The sequence below is a fragment of the Lynx rufus genome, unplaced genomic scaffold (genome assembly GCF_022079265.1).
Source record: "Lynx rufus isolate CCGP_SWC_20201006 ecotype Redwood Valley unplaced genomic scaffold, mLynRuf1.p SCAF_1, whole genome shotgun sequence".
NCBI classification, from domain to species: domain Eukaryota; kingdom Metazoa; phylum Chordata; class Mammalia; order Carnivora; family Felidae; genus Lynx; species Lynx rufus.
Window position 1 is genome coordinate 230,806,101 of NW_025814823.1, and position 26,681 is coordinate 230,832,781.

At 41.9% G+C, this 26,681-nt stretch overlaps 1 protein-coding gene across 2 annotated transcripts in view; it reads left to right on the forward strand.

Moving 5' to 3' along the window:
• CTNND2 (catenin delta 2) overlaps positions 1-26,681 on the forward strand; it is a 777,587-nt gene that overhangs the window by 413,293 nt on the left and 337,613 nt on the right. For both annotated transcript variants that reach the window (XM_047074403.1, XM_047074404.1), the window contains exon 8: positions 1,283-1,538. In XM_047074403.1, coding sequence (XP_046930359.1) covers positions 1,283-1,538 — 256 coding nt within the window. The remainder of the gene's footprint in view (positions 1-1,282; positions 1,539-26,681) is intronic.

Genomic DNA, 26,681 nt, shown 5'->3' on the forward strand with positions numbered 1-26,681 from the left:
TTCCTTAACTTCTTTTCATAATTGTTTGCTCAGTGTGACATAATTTTTTGGGTGTTTGATTTGGCATATGTCCTGTAATGCGAGAGAGGACAAAATAAACTCTCTGTCACCTACTAATAAGCACTCAGTAGTCAGAGTTGAGGGGTATTGTTTATAATTGAAATCCTACTCCTTAGAGCCTGGATACTCCTGGATACAAATGGTTGTATCCAGACACTGGCTGTTTTTTGGATATCTTCTGATCTGCAATGCCAGTAAAGAAATTGTACTGTCTACGGCTGATCATGGCTAACAACTGTTGCAACGGTTAATGACTGGTCCCATTCTGTTAACATGAAAGATGCTGTTTGCATTGTATTTGGTCATTAAACCTTAGACGTCAAATATTTTTGAGAACCAGATAAAAACAGTGCCGTGCAATGGACTGACAAGAATCCACGAAGGAAGCATAATTGAAATTCAGTTTGGGACTAGTCAAACTGACATTAATAACTGGTGGAGACTCATCCCAGAACAATGTAGACGTTTCGAAAAGATGCAGGTGCTTCTGGAGAAGCCAGGTCGGCTCGTTATTTTGTCTGGGTTGCAGTTGGGCACCTCCTCCCACCTGCCTACCCTTCCCCGAATTTACTTGCTACTGTGACAGCTTTAGTTGAAGAAGAGGCATATGGAAATCTTTGGGGAATTGCTTTCCAGGAGCTAGAGCAGCCCTGTGTTTACTGCTCTAGGACTAATTGTGGAAATAGGAGCCCTGCCCCACCCTACCTCCCCACCCCCAGGCCCGCAGTTTCTTTCTTTTATTCAGGAAAATTCGCGACATTACTAAGTTTGCCTTATACTCTTAATAAAATTAATGTGACATCACCTGAACACTTCCTGAATCTTCTCAACTTGAACAATAAAGAACTACCCATCCATGATGCCTTATAAATGCTCCCTATGCATCCTCTGCGTTTGGGTTCTACACAGACTTCATTTTCCTTTGAGATGAACAAAACTTCTCTTGGGGATTGGGAAGCCATCAACACACAACTGATGCATTTCCCACCCACCCCCATCGCCGAAAGGTTTATTTCGGAGATAGCATGCTAATGATCATTTTAGTGGATGACATTGAATGTATTGGTTCAAATATGACAGATTATTTTTTTTATTCTTCCAAACCCCCCCCTTTTTTTTTCTTATGTGTGTAATTTCCCCCCGCCCCCTGCCTTAGACCTGGTTAACCGTTTCTGTGAGCAGGTCCTCAATTTTTTGCTTTGTCCCTACTTTCCTGTCCTAGCCCCATCTTCCCCCGGTGTCGACTCCGTCCCCTTGCAGCGCACAGGCAGCCAGCATGGCCCGCAGAACGCCGCCGCGGCCACCTTCCAGAGGGCCAGCTACGCCGCGGGCCCAGCCTCCAATTACGCAGACCCCTACCGACAGCTGCAGTACTGTCCCTCTGTGGAGTCTCCGTACAGCAAATCCGGCCCCGCCCTCCCGCCCGAAGGCACCTTGGCCAGGTCCCCGTCCATCGATAGCATTCAGAAAGATCCCAGGTGGGTACAAATCCTTTTCTTTTCCCGACCGCGATGTCTAAAGAGGTTTTCCAAGCAGGCGTCCTTAAGACATTGTTCCATGCATGTCCCACCATCGCGCTCGTGTTCCTGGCTGAGTATGAAAGGGTTGGCTTGGGGCTGGGTTTTATAATCTTGCGTTTGATTTGGAATACAGGTATTGATCATGTGTCTCTGTCTAGTATCTTTTGGGGTTCAACAGCAAATAATAACCTCTCCAATAAGATATGAAACAGCTCTCTTTCGTGCAACAGAAATTGAGGAGTTGGGGATTCAGTGGTTCGACTTCAGGTATCCCAGTCTAAGCGCCTTCTTGTCTCAGTGGAACCATGTTTGGTCACTGCATACCCATGTTTCTGTATTCATGCCTTCCGGGTTATACCCAGAATTGAAAATTTAGAAAATCCAATTACCTTTATTTTTCTGTGTCCAAAAATAAACATTAGGTTGACATTGTTTGGGCGTCGATAAAAACTTGGGTGTAATATCAGAGAAATTCTTATTACTGAGTGGTGTTTCTTTTTTGCTTCCTTTTTTTCCAGCAGTGGTGAGATATTTAGTGGTGCTCTACTTCTGAAGTTTAGAATTGGTTTAGTGATGTTTTATTCATAGCCATTTGATTTATGCTGATAGAGTCCCATAAATATATATCTGCATCTGTGAATACTATAGATATGTCAGATTTCTGGTATTTCTTTATAGCAGGGCATATCACTTGGCTCTGGTAAGTGTACTTAAAATTCGTCTCAAGGAATTTTCTCTGATAGAGCACACAAGTGCATATGTACTGTATTGAGGAGTTCCATAGATTCTTTTGTGGGAAAGAAATCGCTTCTACAAACATAAAAGGAATAATGGGACCATTTCATAGTATTTTTTGAGACAGCTCCTTTAGCACAATTCAGACTGGCTTTGAGGGTCCATGTTGAATATTATATTTGATGGAGGCTCCATGATAAAAATAAATTGTAATAAATGCTCATTGTTAACTACTAGAAATAAGAAGTATGCTGACATTACATTGTACAGTGTCTGCTTATCCAGATCTTCAGTTTCAAAGGTCCTGAAATCTGCCCCAAGTCCTTAAGTACTTTCGCTGGCGTGGGTAAAATGTTCTTCAGATAACACCTCAGCACTCTCTTAAGTATTTGCTCTTGACGTGCTACTGAAAACATACAGAAATAGAAGAGTAGTAAACTCTTAGGAAACGGTAAATAGAAAAATACATCATTGAATTGGCATTGCTTTATTTAGCACCATATATTTAAATGAGGGTAAACATTTTATCTCCATTGGAAAGGTTTTAAATTTTCATATTAGGAAAAGTTGGCAAGAAACCAAATGTACTTGTTTCTCTAGCCACAGCGTAGCCTCTTTATTTTATGCTGTATATTAAATGCATTTGATTTTATTAAATGGTGTAGCCTTTCTATTTTTTATTTCTGTCATTTTTACGACCTTTTTTTTTTCTTCTTTCAGTGTATTGCCATGGCTCTCTTACCTTTTTAAGTTATGGATTGTGTCACCAATATTTACTGCATGCCCACTATAAACCAAAAAAGGGAAACACGAATAAGCAGTGTTAATCATAAATAAGACAGTATTGGCTATTAATTTTGTGTATGTGTAAAATTTATGTGTAAGCCATTGTGTCATACGAATTACAAATTCACCATTACTTTCAAGAGTACCAGTCGTTAGCCCTTAACTATGTGTTAAATCTGAAAAAAAAAAAAAAAAAAAAAAAGCATTCCACCGTCCTCAGCTCGGATATACAACAAAACAGAACCATATCTAGAACCAGAACTAGATTGTCATGGCTTAGTTAATACAAAAGGAACTAATAATCTGGCATCATCCAAAAATGGATAGAGCTTACAATACAGTAATGCCTTTCTTGTAGAGTTTTCTTTAAAAAAGGGAACATGTCACAGTGTTCAGATTTAACTGACAGACGTCTCAAATCTAAAATTCAAGTCCAAATTACGATGATTCTCCTATGATGAGATTTTTGCATCTTCCTTTGAAGAATAAATTTTGATTGTTATCAGGTGAATTTTACTCGAACTAATAGGTTTAACTTCCAGGGTTCAGAATTGTTTATTTTGGCACTGTGACCCATGATTTAAAGCTTTTCGGTCCTTAGACTTTTTCAAGCTTTTATACGTACATTTTTAAAGAGAATTTTTTTAACATTTTATTTATCATTAAAATACCAGACCATGTAAGTCTCTAATGTTCCCAACATATGTTTACAGCACGTTACAATTCTCAAAGCACTTTTACTTACATCTTTGATGTAATTCTCCTTTGTGGAAGGAAACTGATAGGTTTAGTGCCTTGAATAAATGGAGAATTAGAGTGTTAAATGACATTGCAGATCACATTGCTGGCAGGTGGGTACATGGGCTAGAATCCATACTTTTAGGACTCGGAAGCACGTGCTGGCATGAACATCTTAATTTTTTCATAAAAAAGGAAAAGGAGGGGCGCCTGGGTGGCGCAGTCGGTTAAGCGTCCGACTTCAGCCAGGTCACGATCTCGCGGTCCGTGAGTTCGAGCCCCGCGTCGGGCTCTGGGCTGATGGCTCAGAGCCTGGAGCCTGTTTCCGATTCTGTGTCTCCCTCTCTCTCTGCCCCTCTCCCGTTCATGCTCTGTCTCTCTCTGTCCCAAAAATAAATAAACTTTGAAAAAAAAAAATTTAAAAAAAAAAAAAAAAAGGAAAAGGAAAGAATATACTCCTGTGTTTTATGATTATTTTCAGAGGGTGATTGAATGGTAGTTCCTGGTGTTTGGGTGTAGGAGTTTGGAATGATGAAAGAAGTGATAGAAATTACAGAGATCGGTCTCCTTGCTCTGCTGATTGCTAACTGGATGTGTGGTCTTTGTTTTATTTATTTATTTATTTATTTTTTGGCTTTCTTTTCTTTTCTAATACCTGCCTTATGTATCTTACTGCAGACCAGGGTATTTTTCTGTGGAAGAGTTTTAGTATTATTTATTTATTTATTTTCTGAGAAAGAGCAAGTAGGGGAGGGTCAGAGAGAGAGAGAGGGAGAGACAGAGAGAGAGAGGACCCCAAGCTGGTTCTGTGCTGTCAGAGCAGAGCCCTATGTGGGGCTCTGTTCCACAAACCAATGAGTTCATGACTTGAGCCAAAATCAAGGGTCAGACGCTTAACGGACTAAGCCACCCATGTGCTCCTGAGTTTCGGTATTATTCAGTGAGAAGCTTTCCAGAAAATAGTGTACCTTAAAATAAGAATTTGAAATCAAGATAGCTCTAATTCAGTCATTAGACTTGAAACCAGAGACTCAGCTCTTAATTCCTCTGAACCACAGCATGCAAAAAATTGGTTCTGAAGGCTTGCATTTTTCTCACATGCTGGCTCCGTCGTATATGGAGGCAAAACTTTGGTCTTTTTACTTTTGACTGCCCCCATGATGTACGCCAACAAAGAATGCACAGAAACCTTTTTTATACAGAGAGATGATAAAATCTAATTTCCTTTTTAGAGTCAGCAACCCCTGAGAAAATTTACATCCATGTGTTTTTGTTTTCTAAGAAGTTTTTATTTTTTAATTGCATGTGTGAATCTCTTAAGGATTGTTAACATGGCTAATATATTTTCAGTGCCCTCCAAATTCTGAATTTTATACACTGTTGTTTTCAAACACATAGGTCAAATATAAATCTTAACATCAAATAATATGAAAGAGGTTTTAGTGATGTTGGGAGTGATAAGTCATAGCATCCTTATTTTAAAAATCTGATTGATGAAATAACTAGAACAACATAACGTAAGACTGGCGTACCTGTGTGTACTAAAAGTGCTATAAATGTTCTTATCCATAAAAGGAAACTAATGGCTTAGCCATTTCCTGTCATAACTTAGCGTGTAGGTTGTAGTAGGAATAACATCTTTTAATCTTGTTGATGAATACCTTTTCAAGATATTGTAATTCGTGATGTGCACAATCTCCAGCAATTTTTCAAACATGTTAAAAGAATCTCACTTATTATAAACCTGGTTTAAACTTAAACGCTGTCTTCTTTTTGTTACTCAACATAACAGAAATAAATACAATGGCACATCTTTAATGCTGACTTTGGGCCCAGATTTGCACCTGCCTTCTAGTTGGTTCTATGAGACTTCTATTCCATAGAGTTCCTTTGTTTCAAGCCACAATTTTTGAACAATAATAAAAAAATATTCATTTTTCTAAGGAATCCTAAGGAATTTCCTACTGCACTTCTACTATGTTTTATCTATTTTAGGAAGCGATTAAAGTTATTTTTACTATTGGATGTTATATTAGCAAATATTATTTAGTAATGCTGCTTATAAATATCTTATCAGTAGGTAAACCTAGGTTAAGAATGTTTTCCAAAGGCTGTTTCTTCATTGCCCACTACAAAACCACATGGACGGCAGACAGTGAATGAATGAATACTCAGGAAACAAAATATACTACAACATGCTTTTTAAAAGGTGAAGATTTGAAAAATAATTTTCAATTCTTTAGTAACGTTTAAGACACTATTATGTAACTTACATGACATGGCTGAAGTGCTTATAGTGAACACAGTTACATGGTATTCTTCACTGTCCCGTTCCCTTAGATGGTGGGATCTCTGGGGAGCTTGGTTTTCACTTCAGATGCTCAATAATCATTTATTTAACTGTGGCAAAATACGGCATTCACAATTTACGGACCATCTGAATGTGAAGAGCGTTTGGAAGTCACTTATTCAGTTGGGCTAAAAGGAAGCCTAACAGTTGGCATTCAGTCTCTACTTGAATGCCTCTAAGCCACGGGCCACTCACCATCTCCTGAAAGCATTTTATTAATTCTTCGAGTAATTCAAGCCTATAAACTAATTTATAGTGATACAAAACCTGCACCTCTTGTAAGTTCATCCCTTGACCTTGTTCCTGACCTTTGAAATCACATGAGATCATGCCTATCCTCCCTCCCAAGGCCAGCCCTCGAAGACACTTACACCACCTCCCCAATGCCCGGGGCTCTGTCTCTGTGCTGGCTGCGTCCCTTCCCTGAGCTGTGGTTTCCGGGGCTCTCCTCTGGGAGCCCTGCAGTGTCCTTCCCGGTCATCTCCTGCATCACCAGAAGCACGGGAAGGGAGCAAGCGTTACCTTTGGGCAACCTGGGGTCACAGTAGGTTTTCTTGCGAGTAAGATGAGAATGTTTGTGACAGTGATGATGATAACGATGGTAATTTAAAAAATGAACTAAAGTAATATATTTTGTACTCGGTGGTAAACTTTTTTGGGATTTTTATTTTATTTTTATCTTATTTCAATTTACTTGTTCAAGCTTTCATTTGAATTTCAGTACAGTTAACATGTAGACCGTAGTATTAGTTTTAGGTGACCAATATAGTGATTCAGCACTTACGTACATTGCCCAGTGCTCATCACAGCAAGTGCCCTCCTCCGTCCCCATCACCTATTTCACCCATCCCCTGACCCCCTCCCCACTGGGAACCAACACTTTGTTCTCTATAGTTAAGAGTCTGTTTCTTGGTTTGTCTTTCTCTCTCTCTCTCTTTTTGCCCTTTGCTCATTTGGTTTGTTCCTTAAGTTCCACACATGAGTGAACTAATAGGGTATTTGCCTTTCCCTGACTTATTCACGTAGCATAACGCTCTCTAGCTCTATCCGTGTCATCACAAAAGGCAAAAATTTCATTCTTTTTCATGGCTGAGTAATATTCCGTTGTATATATGTACCACAACTTCTTTATCCAGTCATTAATCGATGGACACTTGGGCTATTTCCATAATTTGGCTATCATAGATAATGCTGCAATAAACATCAGGGTGCATGTATCCCTTTGAATTAGTATTTTTGTATTCTTTAGATAAATACCTAGGAGTGTGATTACTGGATCATAGGGTAGTCCTATTTTTAACTTTTTAGGAACTGCCGTACTGTTTTCCGGAGTGGCTGCACCAGTTTGCATTCCCACCAACAATGCAAGATGGTTTCCCTTTCTCCACATCCCTGCCAACACCTGTTGTTTCCTGAGTTATTCATTTTAGCCATTCTGACAGATGTGAGGTGGTATCTCATGGTTTTCATTTGTCTTTCCCTGATGGTGAGTGATGTTGAACATCTTTTCATGTGTCTTTTGACCATGTGGATGTCTTCTTTGGAGAAGTGTCTGTTCATGTCTTCTGCCCATTTTATAATTGGATTATTCAGTTTTAGGGGGTTGAGTTTTATAAGTTCTTTATAGATTTCAGGTACTAACCCTTTATCAGATATGCCGTTTGCAAATATCTTCTCTAATGCAGTAGGTTGCCTTTTATTTTCGCTGATTGTTTCCTTTACTGTGCGGAAGCTTTTTTATTTTGATGTAGTCCCAATAGTTTACTTTTGCTTTTGTTTCCCTTGCCTCAGGAGACATACCTAGAAAGAAGTTGTCATGGCTGATGTCATAGAAGTTACTGCTTTTATTCTCTTCTAGGATTTTTATGGTTTCAGGTCTCAAATTTAGACCTTTCATCCATTTTGCATTGATTTTTGTGTATGGTGTAAGAAAGTGGCCCAATTTCTTTCTTTTGCATGTAGCTGCCCAGTTTTCCCAGCACCATTTGTCGAAGAAACTTTTTCCCGTTGCCTTTTCTTTCCTGCTTTGCTGAAGACTAATTGATCATACGACAGCATTAAACTTTTTAAATATGCATTATTTAATTTAATCCTCCCCTAAATCCCTATGGCACAACTCTTGGTAGTGCCCATTTTACATATGGGTAAACTGAGGCCTAGAGCGCTAGAAACTGGATCCATACCTGTCCAAATTCTTATCTCGTGTTCATAACTACTATGAATATTGATCCCAATATTAATGTTACAATCAAATAAAATGCAGTCTTTCCACATGTGACTTCTGTAAGGCTATAAATTAATGATTCTTACCTTGAATTTTTAATTTTCTCTTTAACATAAATGAGGGGCTTCAAGTTCACTTCTTGTCCGCAGTCATTCCAGTATCCAATGCTTCAGAAATCTCTGGATCCCAGTTTTGTCATCCAGCATAATTACTGGACACACTGCTCCGTGTCCCTTGGAAACATGAAAGACACACACGCATGTCCTCAGTGAGATTTTATCAGGAGTGGCCAGAGCTGGCCCAAAGGCAGAGCCTTGCGTGTATTCCCCAGTCTTTGGGCTCCTCCCTCCAGGTCCGTCTGAAGGCACCTGTGTTCTATGTGGCTTCCCGGTGGAATATTCTAGGGTGGGCTCTGTGGGTGTGGTGACAGCATGAAAACAGCTTCATTTTTCAAGGAGCTTTCAAAGTTATGTGAGAAAGAAAGTGACTGCGGGGCCCTGTGTGAACAAGACAGACATGATCAGAGAAGCAGAGAAGAGCAACTGAGTGTTTTTTGCAGTGTTTTCACTGTATTTTCAGTGTTCTTCTTATGCTCTAAATGTATTCCTTTAACTAGTAATACAGAAGGGAATGTTAGCTTATACCCCATGTGAGGATCTGTTTCTTATGAAGTATAGATACAATGTATTACTGTCCCGTGGCTGCCATAACACCGTACCACAAACTGAGTAGCTTACACCAACAGGATTCACTCTGTCACAGTTCTGGAGGCCAGAAGTCCAAAATCAAGGGGTTGGTGCAGGGCCACGTTCCCTCTCAGGCTCCAGGGGAGGATCCAGCTTCTTGTGGCCCCAGCCGTTCTGTGGATTGTGGCAGCATCCCTCCTGCCTCTGCCCCAGGCTTCACTTAGGAGCTTCTCTCTCTCCCAGCCCCCTCTCCTCCTATAAGGACACACCAGTCGTTGTATTTAGGGTCCGCGCCAACCCAGTGTGGCCTCACCTTAATTACATCTGCCAAACCCTGTTCTCAGATAAAGTCACGTTCTGAGCTTCCGAATGGATGTGAACTCTGGGAGGACACTCTTCAGCCAACCACACAAGCCTTAGTGTACGTTTACACTATTTACACTATTTACACTATGAAATAGTTGTACACAGGGCTCCTGGGTGGCCCGGTGGGTTAAACGTCTGACTGAAGCTCAGGTCATGGTCTCACGGTTCATGGGTTCAAGTCCTGCATCGGGCTCTCTGCTGACAGCACAGAGCCTGCTTTGGAGCCTCTGTCTCCCTCTCTCTGCCCCTTACCCCCCCCCCAAAAATAAATAAGTAAACATTTTTTAAAAATGTAAACAAAAAAGAAAATAGTTGTACACCGAAGATAGGACTTGAGATAGGGTTTGTTAAAGATAAAACAACAAAATGGAAAGTTTTTAGATCGGTTTGTATTTTTAATTATGAAGACATTCTTCAGGAAGAGTGACATGGTTGAACATGTAAGGTCCGAGCACAGTATCTCTGTTGTTACTGGTTCACATGGCTGGCGGTCTTTGCTCCGGCTGGAGAGAGATGGGTGAACTCAGCTCTTTTCTTGGCCTTTGGGCGTGCTTGAATGATTAGTGCTGCCTTGCTCATATTGTGAGGGTTGGTTTCAAGCTAGGTAAGATCTAAAACTTCACATGGGCTAACGCACCGACAGCAACAAGGGGCCGTGGGGGAGGTGCTGGAAGAAGCAGGGGGGTCATAGTCAGCTCTGCCATGGGTAGCTTGCAACAAAGATGCACCATCATCTGTTGCTCTGCCCTTAGCATCCGTGTACGCGAAACAGTGATGGTATCATCATCTTCCTCATAAAGTTGTGAGATGAGAGTTGTTAAGACTCTGACATCTTTGGGATATTTCCTTGCACGGGGAAAGGCCCATCATAGGCTGTGTCAGGACTGCTGTCCCGCCCCCTGGGACTGCAGCCACCAGTCCCCTACCCCCTACACCCCCCTCCCCCCGCCATCAAGACACCCCCTGGGATGGAGTCAGAGCCATGGGAAACATGGGTGAAGGCAGAGAGGCCAGAGCTGTCTAGTTGGAAGGACAGAGAACCCAGGAGCTGGGAGGCCAGTGTGGGAGGGGGTCTGGGGAGCCCAGTGCAAGGAGGTGGGGTAATTGAGAGCCCAGCCCTCGTGGCAGGAGAAACAGAAGTGCAAGATGGAAGGGAAGACTTCACTGCAAAAGGATTTTTTTTTTTTTTTTGGTTTGTTTTACAAAAGCCTCCTTTCCGGAATTCCTTTTATTGGTTTAAAGGAAAGCAGTGTTCTCACACAGTACTTGTCTGTGCCAGTGTTGATTTTTCCCATAGCCAAGGATACTCGTTTTGCCTCCTGTCCTAAAAATCACTCGTAAAGAGTAAACAAGTGCACTTTTAAAACAGCAACTCATTCCTAATACGACACCCCCACCTCATTGATACCAAAGCAGACTCGGGCCAGGGAGCGCCACGACATTCCACGGTAAAGAGCCATGACACGGAGTCACGACTGACAAGCAACTACGCGCAGGGTACTAATGAGCTCATGGTTAACGGCCACTCCGTCACTTGTGCTGGAAGTCTCCGTGTTGTGCTTTCCTGGCAAACACACTTTTCTCTTGAGAACCGACCTCTTCTTTGCCTTCAGTCCACGGGCTCTGACTAAACCAGACGCTGCCCCAAGTTTGAAGGGGAGCGTGCAGTCCACACCCGCTCTAAGAGCTCACGCCTTGCAGGCCCCACAGACTAGCCAGGCCTCCAGGTGTGTGGATGAGTCTGAGGAACCCATCTGTCTGGAGCGGGCTACATGCATTCTGGACTTTCCCACCTCATTTAGGTCAAAAAGCCAAATCCAGGTTAGGTAGAGCCAACACACGCCCGCCCTCTTGTCTGTAAAGTTTCCTGCCCCCTGCCCAGTCTCTCCAGAGCTGGCTGTGATGGTCTGCAGTTTGGTTCCACCATGCGGCCAAGAACATTCATCTTTGGTCACTCTACTTGTATGTCTAATGACTTAACAGTGTAAATTGAGTGTATACACTCTTCCCGGAACTTTCCTTTAACCTTCTGCCTTAAGCCAGCTGCACTCTGTGTCCCAGAAATCGAGTTTTTTGTCTTTCCCCCAATTCAAAACAACTGAGAGGTTCTATTCAATAATTAAATTATCATGAAATCTTTCCCAAATAATGGGAGAGACTAACTCCAGTGACACCTTCCAGCATCAGGGTACCTTGGATCCCTAGAAGTCAACACTCTGTGGAATGTCAAGCGTTTCAGTCTTAATTTAGGGCCCCCAACAATGGTAAGTACAGTGATAACTCATAATAAAAATAAAAGTAATTGGTCATTCGAAGGAATGGCATATTGACTTCCTAAGTAAGACAAACAATAATTTTTCAGGGTTACTCTTATGCTTTGAATGTGTTACTTTAACTGGTAACTTACATTCCTTCCTGCTTCTCAGTTATTCTCTGTTTTATCACTGATGATCAGATTCATGTGTGTGATGTGTGTCTTACCTGTTGGATTTAGATATTTTCATACTGAAAAGAATAGGATCTTGCAGGTGAAGTCATGCCTTGTACCCATCACTGAGGATAAACAGAGCTCTGAGACAGGAAGCTACAAACGAGACGGAGGAAGTCAATCTCTTCATCTTTAGTGTGAAAGAACTTATCAGACTATTTCAGAGCACAAAAGGGATGTAAATATTAAAAATGATGCCCCTTGGGGGCGCCTGCGTGGGTCAGTTGGTGAAGCGTCCGACTTCAGCTCAGGTCATGATCTCGCAGTTCATGGGTTCGAGCCCCGCCTCGGGCTCTGTGCTGACAGCTCAGAGCCTGGAGCTTGCTTCGGATTCTGTGACTCCCTTTCTCTTTCTGTCCCTCCCCCACTCGCACTCTGTCTCACTCTCAAAAATAAACATTAAATTTTTTTTTTAAATGGTGCCCCTTGGAAACAAGTTGAGAACCAAAAGTAAGGGGCCCCCTTTCCCTGAAATCTCATGGAGAATTTGAGACCTGTAGATCCACAGGAAGCTCCAAGATCCAAATGCTCCACTTGGGTGCACTGCCTTTATTTCATGTCCAAATACTCCCTGTTTACTTCCCACTTTATACTGTTTAGGGTTCTTGGAGGGAGTTTGAAGGAATCAAAAGACGATTTTGTGCTTCAAAGGGAATCAAAGGAATGTTGTATGGGTCCATTATTGAATGAGCTTATAAAAGTGCTGACAACATCCCCCCCACCATTGTTGGTTCCTGGGGGTGGGGAGCCCTCACCAGGAACGAGAACCCAAGAAAATTCAGGGTGACAGAATTAGCTACATTGGTCAGTCATTCCTCAGGGACTGTCATTTTCCAGGGGGATCTTGACAATCCCAGATTTGATTGTATTAATGAAACTGGCATCTGTGTGTGTGTGTGTGTATACATACACATACATATATGGGAGTATACATGCATATGTGTGTGTGTGCTGCATAGATTATGTGTCTTTGCATATATAGATTGTGTGTATATATATAGATACAAACAGACATAGTTTATGTGTGTGTGTGTGTATACATGTGTATATTTTTACACAAGTTATCTGTTTATTGGCTCTGCACACATTTATCTGGAGATACGACTTTGCAAAACTTACAAAAGCACAATATTATTCACGTGGCAAAAAGACACAGTAACAAGGTACTGATTTTCCTCCTTGTCTACTTATCTGCCGGCCTGCTCTCTAACGCCATGCTTTGCTTTTATTTTGTTTTTCCACTTTTTTTTTAAGTCATTCTAAAAATAATCCGTTCTTTAAATCAATGTTGATAGAGTGTTAAAAAGGAAAAACAAAAATTCACAAAACCGGAGAAACTCAAGATTTGTTTCCCCTGCAGAAATATGGATCCTTCACAGTAGCTATCAGAACATTGAAAAACACATTCTGGTTGTTTGTTGACGCATTTAATAGGCATCCACATGTTTCCGCTCAACCTTTTGAAATTACGTGCCATTTTAAAGTACGCCATCCTTCTCAGAGAACTTGACTAGTTCTTAATTTAAAAGAACTTCCTTTCTTTATCTTCGATTTCTACTGTGGAACTATTCAAGGCCTATTTCATGATTAGCATATCTCAATTAACTAATCCTCAGAGCCCTTCTGTGTAGATTCCCCTGCAATCAAAATCTGAAATCTCCTTTAGTGATTTCATGTACAAACCAGCTTTAATATTTCTCACGATGTCGTAAGTCGCCTTTCTTCACCATCTGACTTTAAACATTTGGTTGAGGTCAAAAGGGGAGCTTTCAAAACTTTCATTGTCCTACAAGGAAGGTGGTAGTTGCTTGTCAGTTGGTAACTAATGGGAATTAATTTTTGTTGCTTCTTGAGGTATTTTGCAGCTAATAGCGCTCATTAATTTGGAGGCACTGACATCTATGGAGATAAAATTAGCATTTGATAGTAAGAAATACTATACATTTTGAACTGAAATTTCCATTGCCATGATAAATTACGGTTTGACAAATCCAGTAACCTAAATTCTTTCATCTACTGAAAACCACATTCAGTTGTCTTAACTGGACTGCTGAACCACGCGTGGTCTAGAGTCCAAATCATTGTATTACGAAGAGTAGGAGGAAAAGGGGGAGGAAGAACAGGAAGGGAAGGAGGAGGAGAAAGATAGGGAGTGGGAAATTTAGAAGGAAAGCCTCTTGCCATACAGAATGTTTATGTGCTAAAATGCCTCTCATTGAGTGAGATGAAACGTGTATCCTCACTTAGAATTTCATACTAAAACGTGGCCCATGGGCCATCAGTTGTGGGGTCCTCTTCAGAGATGAACCCACTACACCAAGAAAACTCTGTTTGATATCTGGACCATTTGCAGAGAAGCCCCTAAAGCGAGGGACCCCGCCCACCGTCAGCCGCTCTATACTGAAGGAGGCCGCAGTGAGACCCCAGGTGTTTCCTGTAGACTCTGAAACCTGGCACAGTAAATTCCCCATAGTTTTGGAATTCATATGCTGGTTACATTGGGGTGCCGCCAGAAGGTACCCAGTCTTTTATTCTGTAATATCCTCCAACCACCGCTTAATACACAGGAAAAGCTAACATGGAATAACCTTAGAATATAGGACAGTGTTTTCAATTGAATGAAAGGGACCGTATGAAAAAAGCAAAGTTGGTTTGCAAAGAGATGCTTGAAAATCAGTGGCTTAGAAGCCACAATGAAAGAAATCACTTCTCTGAATATGTGAGTTATGTAAAATTAGCTTCAAATACTCACATATGTCCCGGTGAATGTAAACGAGAAATCCTGAGTTTTTACCTTACTTTACCTGTATGTACTATTTTAAAGATATTTACTGAATAAATGAATGACTAGTATTATGATATTTCTTCTGAATGTTTGCAAGTATTTCAAAGCGGCAATAATATTCTCGCATCTTAATCCTTAGTGAAAAATCTCCGTGTGGCTGGTACACTCTGTGGAATTAACGGTGGTGTCTGTGGCGTCATTGCCCAGTCACCGCATCTCCTGGAGCTCACACCTTTGTGTGGTCCCCTCCCACACTGACTCAGAGCTGGCCTGTGACCAGCAGAATGGCGTGCGAGTGACAGTGTATGACTTCTGCGGGTAGGGAACCACTCTGCCCGCCATGTGAGTGAGACACCTTCCAAGCAGACCCACCAGGGCCCGTCATGCCTTTGAATCTTCCAGCTTAGATCCCAGACATAGTGCAGCAGGGACAGATCACCCCTGCTGTTCCCTGTCTTGAATTCCTGACTAAGAAACAGCAAGATAATACATGATTCTTGTTGTCGGCCACTGAGTCGTGGGATGATTTGTTATGCCTGATCTGACTGGTCATCTCACGGAAGTTACCGGTTTTTCTCCCAGTATCTCCTGTGAACACCCCCCTCCTCCTTTCTTGTTTAAAAGAAAAAAGCCAAAAAAGTAGAAACAACCCCAACATCCGTCAACCAATGAACGGATAAACAAAATGAAGACTTTACGTGCGACAGAATATTCCGCAGGCTTAAAAGAAAAACAGAAATCCTGTCCCATGCTACAGTGTGGAAGAACCTTGAAAACATTGTGCTAAATGAAGTCAGCCAGTCGTAAACTGACAAATGCTATATAATTCCACTTATTGGAGGTACTCCAAGTAGTCAAAATAATAGAGACAGAAATTAGAATGATGATTACCAGGGGCTTGGAGGAGGGGGAAGAGGCAAGTTAATGTTGAATGAGTACAGAGTTTCAGTTTGGGACAATAAAAGACGTGGACGGTGGTGGTGGTTTCACAGCAGGTGTGAAAGGACCTAATGCCACTAAACGGTACACTGAAAATGGTTGAAATGGTAAAATTACAAGTTACATATACTTGACCGCAATATAAAAAACCAAGAAAGGAAAAAAGGAAAGAACCAGCTAAAGGCGGTCCAGGCCCTACTTCTGACATATAGAAACTAAGGCCATTTGGAGTTGCACCTGATGGGGCCCCAGGGAGGACGACTGAGTGGAAGTGGCTCCAGGGGGCACCTGGGTGGCTCAGTCGGTTAAGCGTCCGACTTTGGCTCAGGTCATGATCTCACGGTTCGTGGGTTTGAGTCCTGTGTCGGGCTCTGTACTGTCAGCGCAGAGCCTGCTTTAGATCTCTCTCCCTCTCTCTCTCTCTCTCTCTCTCTCTCTGCCCTCCCCCCTTTCGCATACTCTCTCTCAAAAGAAATAAGTTAACATTCAAAAAAAAAAAGTCTCCATGATTGCTTCCAAAACAGTGCCTTCTGCTGCTTTATGGGCTCTCAAGCCCATTTTTAAGGGAGATGCACACACATCTGTCCCATTTATCGCTTGCCAAATATGTTACCTAAGTAAGGTATTTAATCTCTTGCCCACATTTTCTTACAATTAAATAAAAATAAATAATATATTACCTAATATATGAGCTATAAGACTAGTTAAAATAATGAATGTGAAGTAACTTTTTCAATTAGCTGACACAGTATCATTCTACAGAAAAAAAATTGTTCATATTAGTTGAGAAATAGTGCCTTATGGTGATCAGTTTTAAATAGTTTATTTATTTTTCCATTCAACAAATATTCATTGAGTACCAGCAGCCAGCCATTCTGGATACTGGAAGCTTTTGGATAGGAGATGATATGGGAATATTAACTAGGAAATAAGTAAGAATTATCTCGTTTAACATCATATAAGCTTAAAACTAAATCAAATTTAAATGAAAACTATCTGCTACATTTTTATTAAAAATTGCCTTTAGAAATGGATTATATGAGCTACCACATAATTCTAGTGTAATAACTCAGGCACTTCTACTTGTGGGTTTTGCTTTCAGAGCCCAGGTTCTATTTCATGACTTGTACCAGGGTTAATTTCCCCTCGCACTGGAAATGAAGGCAGTAACTCCTACCTCAAAGGCCCTAAATCAGAAAGCTTTCAACCAACATAAAGAAAACAGGCAGGGAAAAAGCATCCCGTTTCTCCCAGGAACCAATAGTATTCCTGTCCCTATCTCTCCTTGACAAAGAAGTCTGCTATATTTCAAGCCAGGCTATTTTATATTAGAAAAGAACTCATTAAGATAAGTGGCAATTAACATCTATACTGCAATAAAAGTGCTTCTGACATTAAAGAGGAAATATAAAACATGGGCTCTTTTAGATAAACTGAAATGTTTCTGCAGGGGGCCTTACAATGTGTTTGCTGTGCTTTGTTTTGAAGGTTACTAAAACATTAACAGATTGAAATTTGCTATAAATCAGTTTGAAAGGAACAGGCGATATTGTTAATATTGTAGAAGTGACCATCAGGAACACAAACGCGGGGCGTGTCTGCTGAGCAGTGTTGGTACATACACACGCAACCACACACGCACACACACACACACACACACACACACACACCGGCTGGACCTGCTCTGTGTAAGTAACTGCCAACCCTTAATGACTATAAATTTTCACTTTTGTCCATTAGAAAGGAGAGGATTTCCTGTTTGATGATCCCATGCTGTTGCTTTAATAAAAAAAAGGCAAAGCTTGCAACATATAACAGGACCTTACGTACATCAGTGTGGAACGTTCCTATCATTCAAGCCCATACTGTCTCCTGAAGCGCTTGTATGTAATATGCAACATTAGCTCCTTCGCTGCGATGAGAACTTACAAATTGCAACGAATAAAAATGCACTCCTGGTTATCTCAGTCAATAGGAGCTTGTTGTAAGTTTCCAGAGGGGTATGGAAGAGACAGGAAGCTGTTTCAGCAGCCCCAGCCAGGCAGGTCTCATTGAAAAACAGATCACGGCCATGGATACAGAAGCTGCTTTGGGGCCATGGCAGGAACTCTGAGCAGGGCGCTGAGAAGTCTGCTGGGCCCTCATGCAGAGCTTTGCGGTGTGGGGTCTTTTCTTCCCTGTCCCCGCTTCCCCCCGACCTCTTTTCTCTTCTCCTTCTTGTCTCTTAGCACTGACTGCCAGGGCTGCTAATGACCCGGCTTCTGCCTGTCTTCTGTCTGCATCTGTCTCCAATTGTATGTCACGGTGCAGTGCCTTGAATTCAGACTTGCTCAAGAAAGTTGTTTGGGGCTGAAGTGGGTGTCCCCTGAAATTCAAATGTTGAAATCCCAACCCCGCAGTATCTCTGAATATAACCATACTGGAGAGAGAGGCATATTAAAGAGGTGGTTAAGTTAAAATGAGGCCATCATGGTAGGGCCCTAATCCAGTAAGACCGGTGTCCTTATAAGAGAAAGGACCATGTGAGGACAGAGTGAGAAGGTACCATCTGCAAGCCAAGAAGAGGGAAGCCTTGGGAGAAACGAAACCTGCTGACACCTTATCTTGGATTTCTAGTTTCCAGAACTGTGAGAAGATAAATTCTGTTAGGATAGTCCAAGTGGACTAATGCAAAAAGCTGTGTTTGGAGCCACAAGTGGGTGGTCAAGATAAAATTTGCTGGACAGAGCTCAGCGGCAGATGACGTCGCCCTTCCAGGCAGGGCTCCCTGTGGGTCAGTGGGAATTCCAGTGGCATTAGCTGTGGTGGGATTCTACAATCATCTACACATGTATGTCCTCGAAGGAGGGCCTAGGGGGTGTAATAGCTGCTCTGAGCCCAAAGTCCAGCTGGTCAATCATTTTCCCCATAGAGGTGTACCTTTAATGGAGATGAATTTTGTATAGTGTTTATTTTTTTTTAATATTTTAACGTTTATTTATTTTTGGGACAGAGAGAGACAGAGCATGAATGGGGGAGGGACAGAGAGAGAGGGAGACACAGAATCGGAAACAGGCTCCAGGCTCTGAGCGGTCAGCCCAGAGCCCGATGCGGGGCTCAAACTCATGGACCTCGAGATCGTGACCTGAGCTGAAGTCGGATGCTTAACCGACTGAGCCACCCAGGTGCCCCTTGTATAGTGTTTAAAGTATAACTTGAAAGTCAACAAATGTGTATTTATCTTCTGTAAATTTGAAAAGGTTTGTGTAGGTTATAGAGAATGGGATCCAAAAGAGTTTTACTAGTTTTGCACATAAATCATGACAAGTATGAATAAATCCACATAATGTAATAAATCACTAGTGCTTTGATGAATTGGACATACCCGCTTATGGAAATGGGAGTCATTGCTACAGATTAAGAATCACTGTCTTTTCTGTTTCATGCCTTCAGTTTTCAAACCATTGAAATGTTCAGTCTACCCCATTTGGAATTTTATATTAAAATATATCTTCGTATTTAAAACATTACCAACGCTAGAATAATCAGAACTTAAACTTTCTAGCACCTTCTCTGGAGCCTTGCTGTCCAAAGTGTGTTCCAGGACATGGGTGATGGTTAGAAGTGCACGTACTGAAGGGGACTCTGCATTTTAATAAGACACCAAGATGATTTCTGTGCACGTTAAGGTCTGCATCACTAATATGTAGTGAGAAACTTCTCGCAAATACCGCATCCAGTTTATTGCAGAAGTTAGAAACCAAGCTGTGAATTAAGATGCCAATCATATTTGACCTTGCAAATGTGCTTTTTATTATCTTGTGGCATTGGTGGCATAATAAGGCACTAGGATCATTTGACTTTTGCAGGCTTAGAATTTTATCTAATCAAAAGTCTGAATTTAGGTCTACAGTTGATAATGTGATCAGCAAAATGTAAACTCGCTTTTCAAAATGTTGCAGTATAGATTTGTGAAGATACCATTTTCTTCTTACAGTTCCCCCACAGTATCAGTTCCCTTTATTTTTTATTTTTACAGTAATTGCACTACACCTGTGTTATTCTGCAACTTTCTTTTATTCACATAATGTGTCTTGATGAGCCTTTCTGTCAAAACATATAGACTGACTTTATTCATTTAACCACCACATCCAAAGTACGAGATGTGACATGACTCTTACATCACATTGTCTCATGGATTGTTTTCAGCTGCTCGTCTTAGAGAGACAGTTTTTTCGTTGTTTATTATCTGAGTATTGGAGTTTATGAGATGATGCCGTTCCCTCTAAAATGCTAAAAACAAAAATCTCAGTTTGTCTTTCAAGGATAACCAACATTCCTTCCCCTTCACGAACCGTAGCCACACCCCCATGTCTCTTTTTTCTCCTACTGAGCTTGTCTCAGCTAGCTGAGGTCTTCTGAATGGATCGTGCCACAATTACTCAGACTTGCTTGGAGATTTATTCTTTCCCCTCTCTTTGCCTGTGGCCTCCATTTGATCTGACGCACTACTCAGCCACATCTAGTCTCCCTAACTTCAGTAGATAGCATCATCCCTTTCTCTAGCCTGTGACCCCTCAACAAGGACATAGTCCCTTCATGCTCTGTCGTGAGCCAGTATCAGCCCGGATGGTGCCTTGTGAGTGCTCCTTACAAACCCAGTGGGCACGCCCTCAGTCCACTGGGTGCTGCACACCTCTCCAGCGTGGGGACTGACGTAAGACCATTCTCTTCAGCCAAAGCGCCTGCCCCTCGGTATCACATTGCAGTGTGCTGCTCTTAGAAATGCAGAACCCCAGACCTATTGGCCAGAATCTTCACGTTAACAAGATGCCTCAGTGACGCATGTCACAGTAACGTTTCAGGAGCCCTGATCAGAAGCTCCGTGTTGTCCAACCACTTTCATTATGACTCATTAAGAAAAGGCCTTCGTATTTCTTACGCAGAAGTCGCACCCCCAATGGAGAATCTGGGACTAAGCTGTGAGAGAGCGTGGGGGTCCGGAGGGTGGGGCCACACAGCAAATTGGAGCCCTTGGGATGGAGGAGAAAGGGAGACTCACCTGGAAGGCAGTAGTAATTTCTTCTCTCTTGTCATGATGCTTTCTGAGCTTTGGAATAGGAGTTGTTTCCCCAAAGTCTGGGCCCCTGGCTTTTGAGCTGAGGTGGACTGTCCTTGGGGTGAGGGTCACTGAGCATTCCAACCCATTTCAAGACGCTCACCTTTGCCAACACCTATCTGCTTTTCACCCATTCTCCTTTCCACCCTCCCTCTCATGGTTTCTCATCACCTTCTTTACAAAAAAAGGCCAGCCCCCCACTCATTCAGAGCCTTGCTGCTTATTTACATGAACAAAGTTTCTCCATACTTGTATCTCTAAAAGCCAAAAATAGAAAGATTGGTACTGACCTATCTCATTCTAGCAAAAAATATTCATTTCTTGGGGTGCCTGGGTGGCTCAGTTGGTTGAGCGTCTGACTCCTGGTTTAGGCTCAGGTCATGATGTCAAGGTTCATGAGTTCGAGCCCCACGTCGGACTCGGTGCTGACAGCACAGAGCCTGCTTGTGATTCTCTCTCTCTCTCTCTCTCTCTCTCTCTCTGCCCCTCCCTGCTCATGCTCTCTCTTTCTCTAAAATAAATAAATAAACAAGCAAACAAACAAACAAACATAAAACAAATATTCATTTGTGGATTCATAAACTAGTTTTTAAAACTCCACATCCATTTCATTAAGGGATGTGTTTCCAATAAAATTGCATTTTATGTTTAATAACAGTCTGTCACATTTTGTATGCATTAATAATCCTAGGTTTTGAACAGTTTGTGTACGACCACAGCCAAAATAACTCCGAACTGGGGCGCCTGGGTGGCGCAGTCGGTTAAGCGTCCGACTTCAGCCAGGTCACGATCTCGCAGTCTGTGAGTTCGAGCCCCGCGTCGGGCTCTGGGCTGATGGCTCAGAGCCTGGAGCCTGTTTCCGATTCTGTGTCTCCCTCTCTCTCTGCCCCTCCCCCGTTCATGCTCTGTCTCTCTCTGTCCCAAAAATAAATAAACGTTGAAAAAAAAATTTTTAAAAAAAAAAAGAAAAAAAAAATAACTCCGAACAAAAGAAACAATTAATAGATCTCTATGGTCAGAGGAAATAAAGCATGCCAGGATGTATGTGTAGTGTGGATGTGTTTATGTGTTGTTTCAATGAAATCTCAAGGCACCGTCTTTTAATCTCCGATAGATGGTTACTTTAAAGGGAAAAACCACAGAGGCTCATTCAACAACTGAGGCTACTTCACAATCTAAATTTTATTGGGTCAGACTCTGAGGCTTTCATTAAGCCTGCAAAGGAAAATAAAACTTCTGAAGACTTCCATTAGGCTTGACCTTTGAACCAGTTTGTCAGAAGAAAGGAAATGCATAGTGGCGGCTCTTGTTAAACACCAGTTCAGGCAAAGAGGGTTAGTTCTTGTGCTTCAGACTTTGATTTCCATTTAAGGCTTTCACTCCTTAGAAAAAAAGGATCATGTGTTAGGTTGAAAGCTGGAAAAATTAAAGTTGGCCTTGAGTTTTCTGAGAAATCAGCACCCGTTTCTTAGCAAATTTCAGAAGCAAACTTATTTTAGCCACAAAACAAATGGTTTCTTTCAGTTAATACACAGCAAATGAGGGTGTCTGGAGTTCTTTTTAAACAATGGACCAACTATACTGCGCCCGTCCTGTTACCCTCTCTGCGGGCACAGCAGTGACAGACTGCCGTCAGGCTGAGAAGCCGAGGGCATTTCATCTTTTCAAGAAAGCCAGAATTCTCCCCTGCCAGTAACCTGATGTGCCCCCAGCCCTGTTAGGATAGGCTCCATTTGAGTTTTCTCATCATTATGCGAAAAAAGGGAAGCATAGGGAAATATCCTCAAATACTTCTAGATCGTTAATGCCAATAGAGAAAAGGCTTTCTTTGCATGATCATTGCAATTGATGGGAAAAGTCTCTTTGGTAAGTTTCAGCAACAGAACAGAGCACGTGATGACTTTTTAATATACGCCCTTCAAAGTTTTCCCTACTCAGTTTCAAGTGGTAGAGAATGACAAGCAGGCTGTGACTTGGCAAAGTTCTGCCTCGAGCAGGTAGTATTACCTGCACGTATTAGTATATGTGAGCATGTTAGTGTTACCCTTTAGGATTTAGGCCTAATGGGGAAGGTTACCTATAAAATGGGTCAGGCATTAGTCTTTATTGTTCTCTTGGATCACTCTTGTATTCAGCACATCAGCATACAAAAAGAGTCCCCTGGGCTTGTCCAGAGCCCCAGGGGCCCATACCGGAAGGTTTAGTTTTCCGCCAGTGCTATAGTCAATCTAGACCAAAGTCAGAAAATGACTAAGACAACGCTGCTCACTTTCCAAGGACCCGGCATCCTGCTGGTCCACCTGTCACCTAGGACCTGGCCTTCTCTGCGTTGCTAATTTCCATCGTATCCCCTACTTCTAATAACCAGATGATGGCATGCTTCCCTGGGCCTCAGCCACACCTTGAAAACACAACACCACAGCTCAACACTCCTAAGACAAGGTGCTTACTCTGCTGGGGTGGTTCCCTTTCCTTCCTTAGAACCCCATCCTTGGTGAGGATCTTGTTTCTTACTAGTCAGGATTCTGTGTTGCCATGTGCTTACCTGCCCGTGGCCCATCTGCCAGCTTCTATCCCCAAAGCCAGACTCCTCTCCTGATGGCCATGTTTGCACTTACTGGATAATTGTTGCAGGCACCTTGAAAGCATCTTATTTTATCTCTAAAGATGCTAAATCTGTTCTGCTTCCTTGAGTCTGCACCCTAGGTAGCCTTCCAATTCCTAAGCTAAAAACCTCGGTGTCGTCTTCCGCCGCGTCCTCCTCACAAATGACCATGTTGGCCATCAGGTTTATCTCTGAAATATCTTAGAATTCCTGGTCCACCCCCACTGCCTTTCCCTTAAAGTAGACCCTTGTCATCATTTACCTGGTCCCACTCAACCCATCTCACTCAGTTTGAGGCGTCTTCCCCCCTGCTGCCAAAAACACCATCTTCAAAATTAACTTGACCATGGCATTCCCCTTCTTGGTAGCTTCTGCTCATGCTTGGTCACCTACAGAATTAATCCCCACTCCAAAATAAAACTATGCACACCAAGTTTCTAACCCTGTCCCCCACCCTGCTCCTGTATCCTGTCTGCCTTGCGGACCAATATAGTGCCATCATGTGAGATGACGTGCCCTTTATAGAGTGGCTTTTCTACATGCTCTTCTCTCAGCCAAAATGTTCCTTCCTTTTTTTACTTCTGGAAGATTCAAATCATCCTTCCAATTTCAAGTATAATCTCGTTTGCCTCTCTCTGTGCTCCCCCTGGAGGGTCTGCCTACATCTGCAATGTGTCTAATGGAAGGAAGGCAAAGGAAAGAGAAAAATCCAGGGCCTACAGGATTTGAGAAATCTTGAAGAAGTGTGAAAGGTGTTCCAGTTGAGTAAAGACTTAGCAAATGCTGTTTTTAGACACACACACACACACACACACACACACACACACACAGTTCGATAGTTTGATTCCAGAGATGAGAGACCAACATGCTTGAGATTAATCTTTTAGGGAAAAAAAATCAGGAACATATTTTAAGAATGTTGGCCAGCACATTAAAAATAGGGACCAATAAAAACCATCGTATTTTTACTGAGATTGAGTGATGACAAACTAATGTAATTTAGGTTTTTAATGAAGCTATTTGATTCAGACATTAGGGGGTGTTCATAAAGATGCCATACATTTCTTTCCAAAAAAGCCCTTGAAAATGTTTTTTATGTTAGGATAAAGAAGGCATGAAACTAGTGATTACCTAGTTTAGGTGTTCGAGAGTCTATTAAACTACCACTGTCTCCTCTAAGAACCTATTTCCTGCCACTGTCTGAGTCCATTTACTAATCGTACAGGTGACTTTATAGCATCTTTTTTTACATCACTTTCATTAACCTTCTAATTGACAACATTTATACTTTTAACAATAGAATAGTGCACAGAAACTCCGATTCTCTTCTCGAAACTCACCGTGGTTTTCCAGGCATGGAAAGTTTGAGAGGACCTTAAAAAAAAAAATCAGGGGCGCCTGGGTGGCGCAGTCGGTTAAGCGTCCGACTTCAGCCAGGTCACGATCTCACGGTCCGTGGGTTCGAGCCCCGCATCGGGCTCTGGGCTGATGGCTCAGAGCCTGGAGCCTGTTTCCGATTCTGTGTCTCCCTCTCTCTCTGCCCCTCCCCCGTTCATGCTCTGTCTCGCTCTGTCCCAAAAATAAATAAAAAACGTTGAAAAAAAAAATTAAAAAAAAAAAAATCACATCCTTCGCATCGGAGCTGACAAGAGAGACCTTTGTGAAACAGTTATTTCTAGTACAGAAGAGACACTGAGTGGTTGTTTTAAAATATTTGAATCTAAAGAGAATTTTCTTTATTATCTAACGTCTTTTAAAACTATCTTAAAGATAAGGAAAAAGTAAACATACAGCATGAAGTATTTGGATGAACCACATGATATGAAGGTGTCAACCATGAGCCTTATTGGTGGCTCTTAGTAAGTTGCCAGGATGTTTTCTTTCTGTAGAGTAAGTTCAAACACAGGGAGGGCAGATTCAGTCTAGATCCTTTCAAGGGGTCGCGTCAGGATGTCACGGTTTGTGAGATGGAGCCCCAAGTCGGGCTCTGCACTGACAGCACAGATTCTCTCTCTCCTCTCTCTCTGCCCCTTCCCAGCTCCCTGCACCTCTGCTCTCTCTCTTTCAAAAGAAATACAATGTTAGAAAAAAATAGCTCCTTTCAGAATGTTGCCACGTGGAAGAAGGGGTAAGCATAGTGAGCTACCTGTTGCCTGCTTCTTTCTGATGGCACAGTTATCGGTTGCCTGTCTTACTACTTTGTTTTCATGGATCATGTGACTTACTGACTTTCTCAAAGCTTTGAATTTAAGAGAGTGTGTGAAAAAAGAAATCAGAAATAAACCACACGTGCTAAAACGGTGTCTCACATATCCCTGAAGTTAACTACACCAGGGACACAAATTGTTGACGCATGAAGACTGTGTAACTTTTTTCCTTTAATTTCTAACTGCAAGTATTTCAGCAGGATACTCTGTAGCCTTTTCTTAATGCAGGTATCTCCCTACTCAGAGTAGGTACACACATGAGCCGGTTTGAAAGTATTTAACTCACTTTAAAAAGTACATGCATATGCTTTACTACCAGCCAAAGAAGAACACTCATACTTTGATAGAAATTTATTTTGACTTGGAATATAAATTTTGTGGGTTTTTTTTTTACCATACACACTTCTAAGTCTCCTGCTTATCATAAAATACCTTTTTATCCTATAGCTGTCAAAATGAAAAGAGCTCACGTAGTAAATACATTCAAGAGGCCACTCAAAGTAAATACCATTGAGCAGTTGCATAAAATATTGAAAACGTTAATCACCCCAGTGTAACTTTGCTGCTTTTATACATACACAAATGCCACTTCAATGAAACTCTCATGTGGGATGACGCATTTATGTCTGTCACAGATCTTTTTGGAGGCAATTCACAAGTGCTTATTATATAATATTATTATGCAACTCTGCCTTCATTATGTCAAGAGATTCTCTGCAGCGAATACTGAGACAACATTAAAATTACAGAGATAAGTAAGATCTAGCCACATCTTCAAGAAACTTTGGGATGTCTGTGGGAAGTGAGAGATCCACGGTTGCAGTCCTGTAATACATATGCTCTGAGAACACTAAGCAGGGATTCCATGGGAGTCTGAGCAAAAGCTTTAATGAGAACAGGAAGTGGGGAAGACCCCCTAGAGCTGACTGCGTGAGGAAGGGCATTTCCTAAGTCAGGTTCACGATGAGTTTCCTGCGAAAAGAGAAGATACAGGTAGAGAGCAAAAGTTATCCATTGTGGGAGATGCAGGTGTGTGGAGGGGAGGGGCAGGAAAGGACACCACAAGGGGGCGCAGCGTGTGAGCCTGAGCTCAG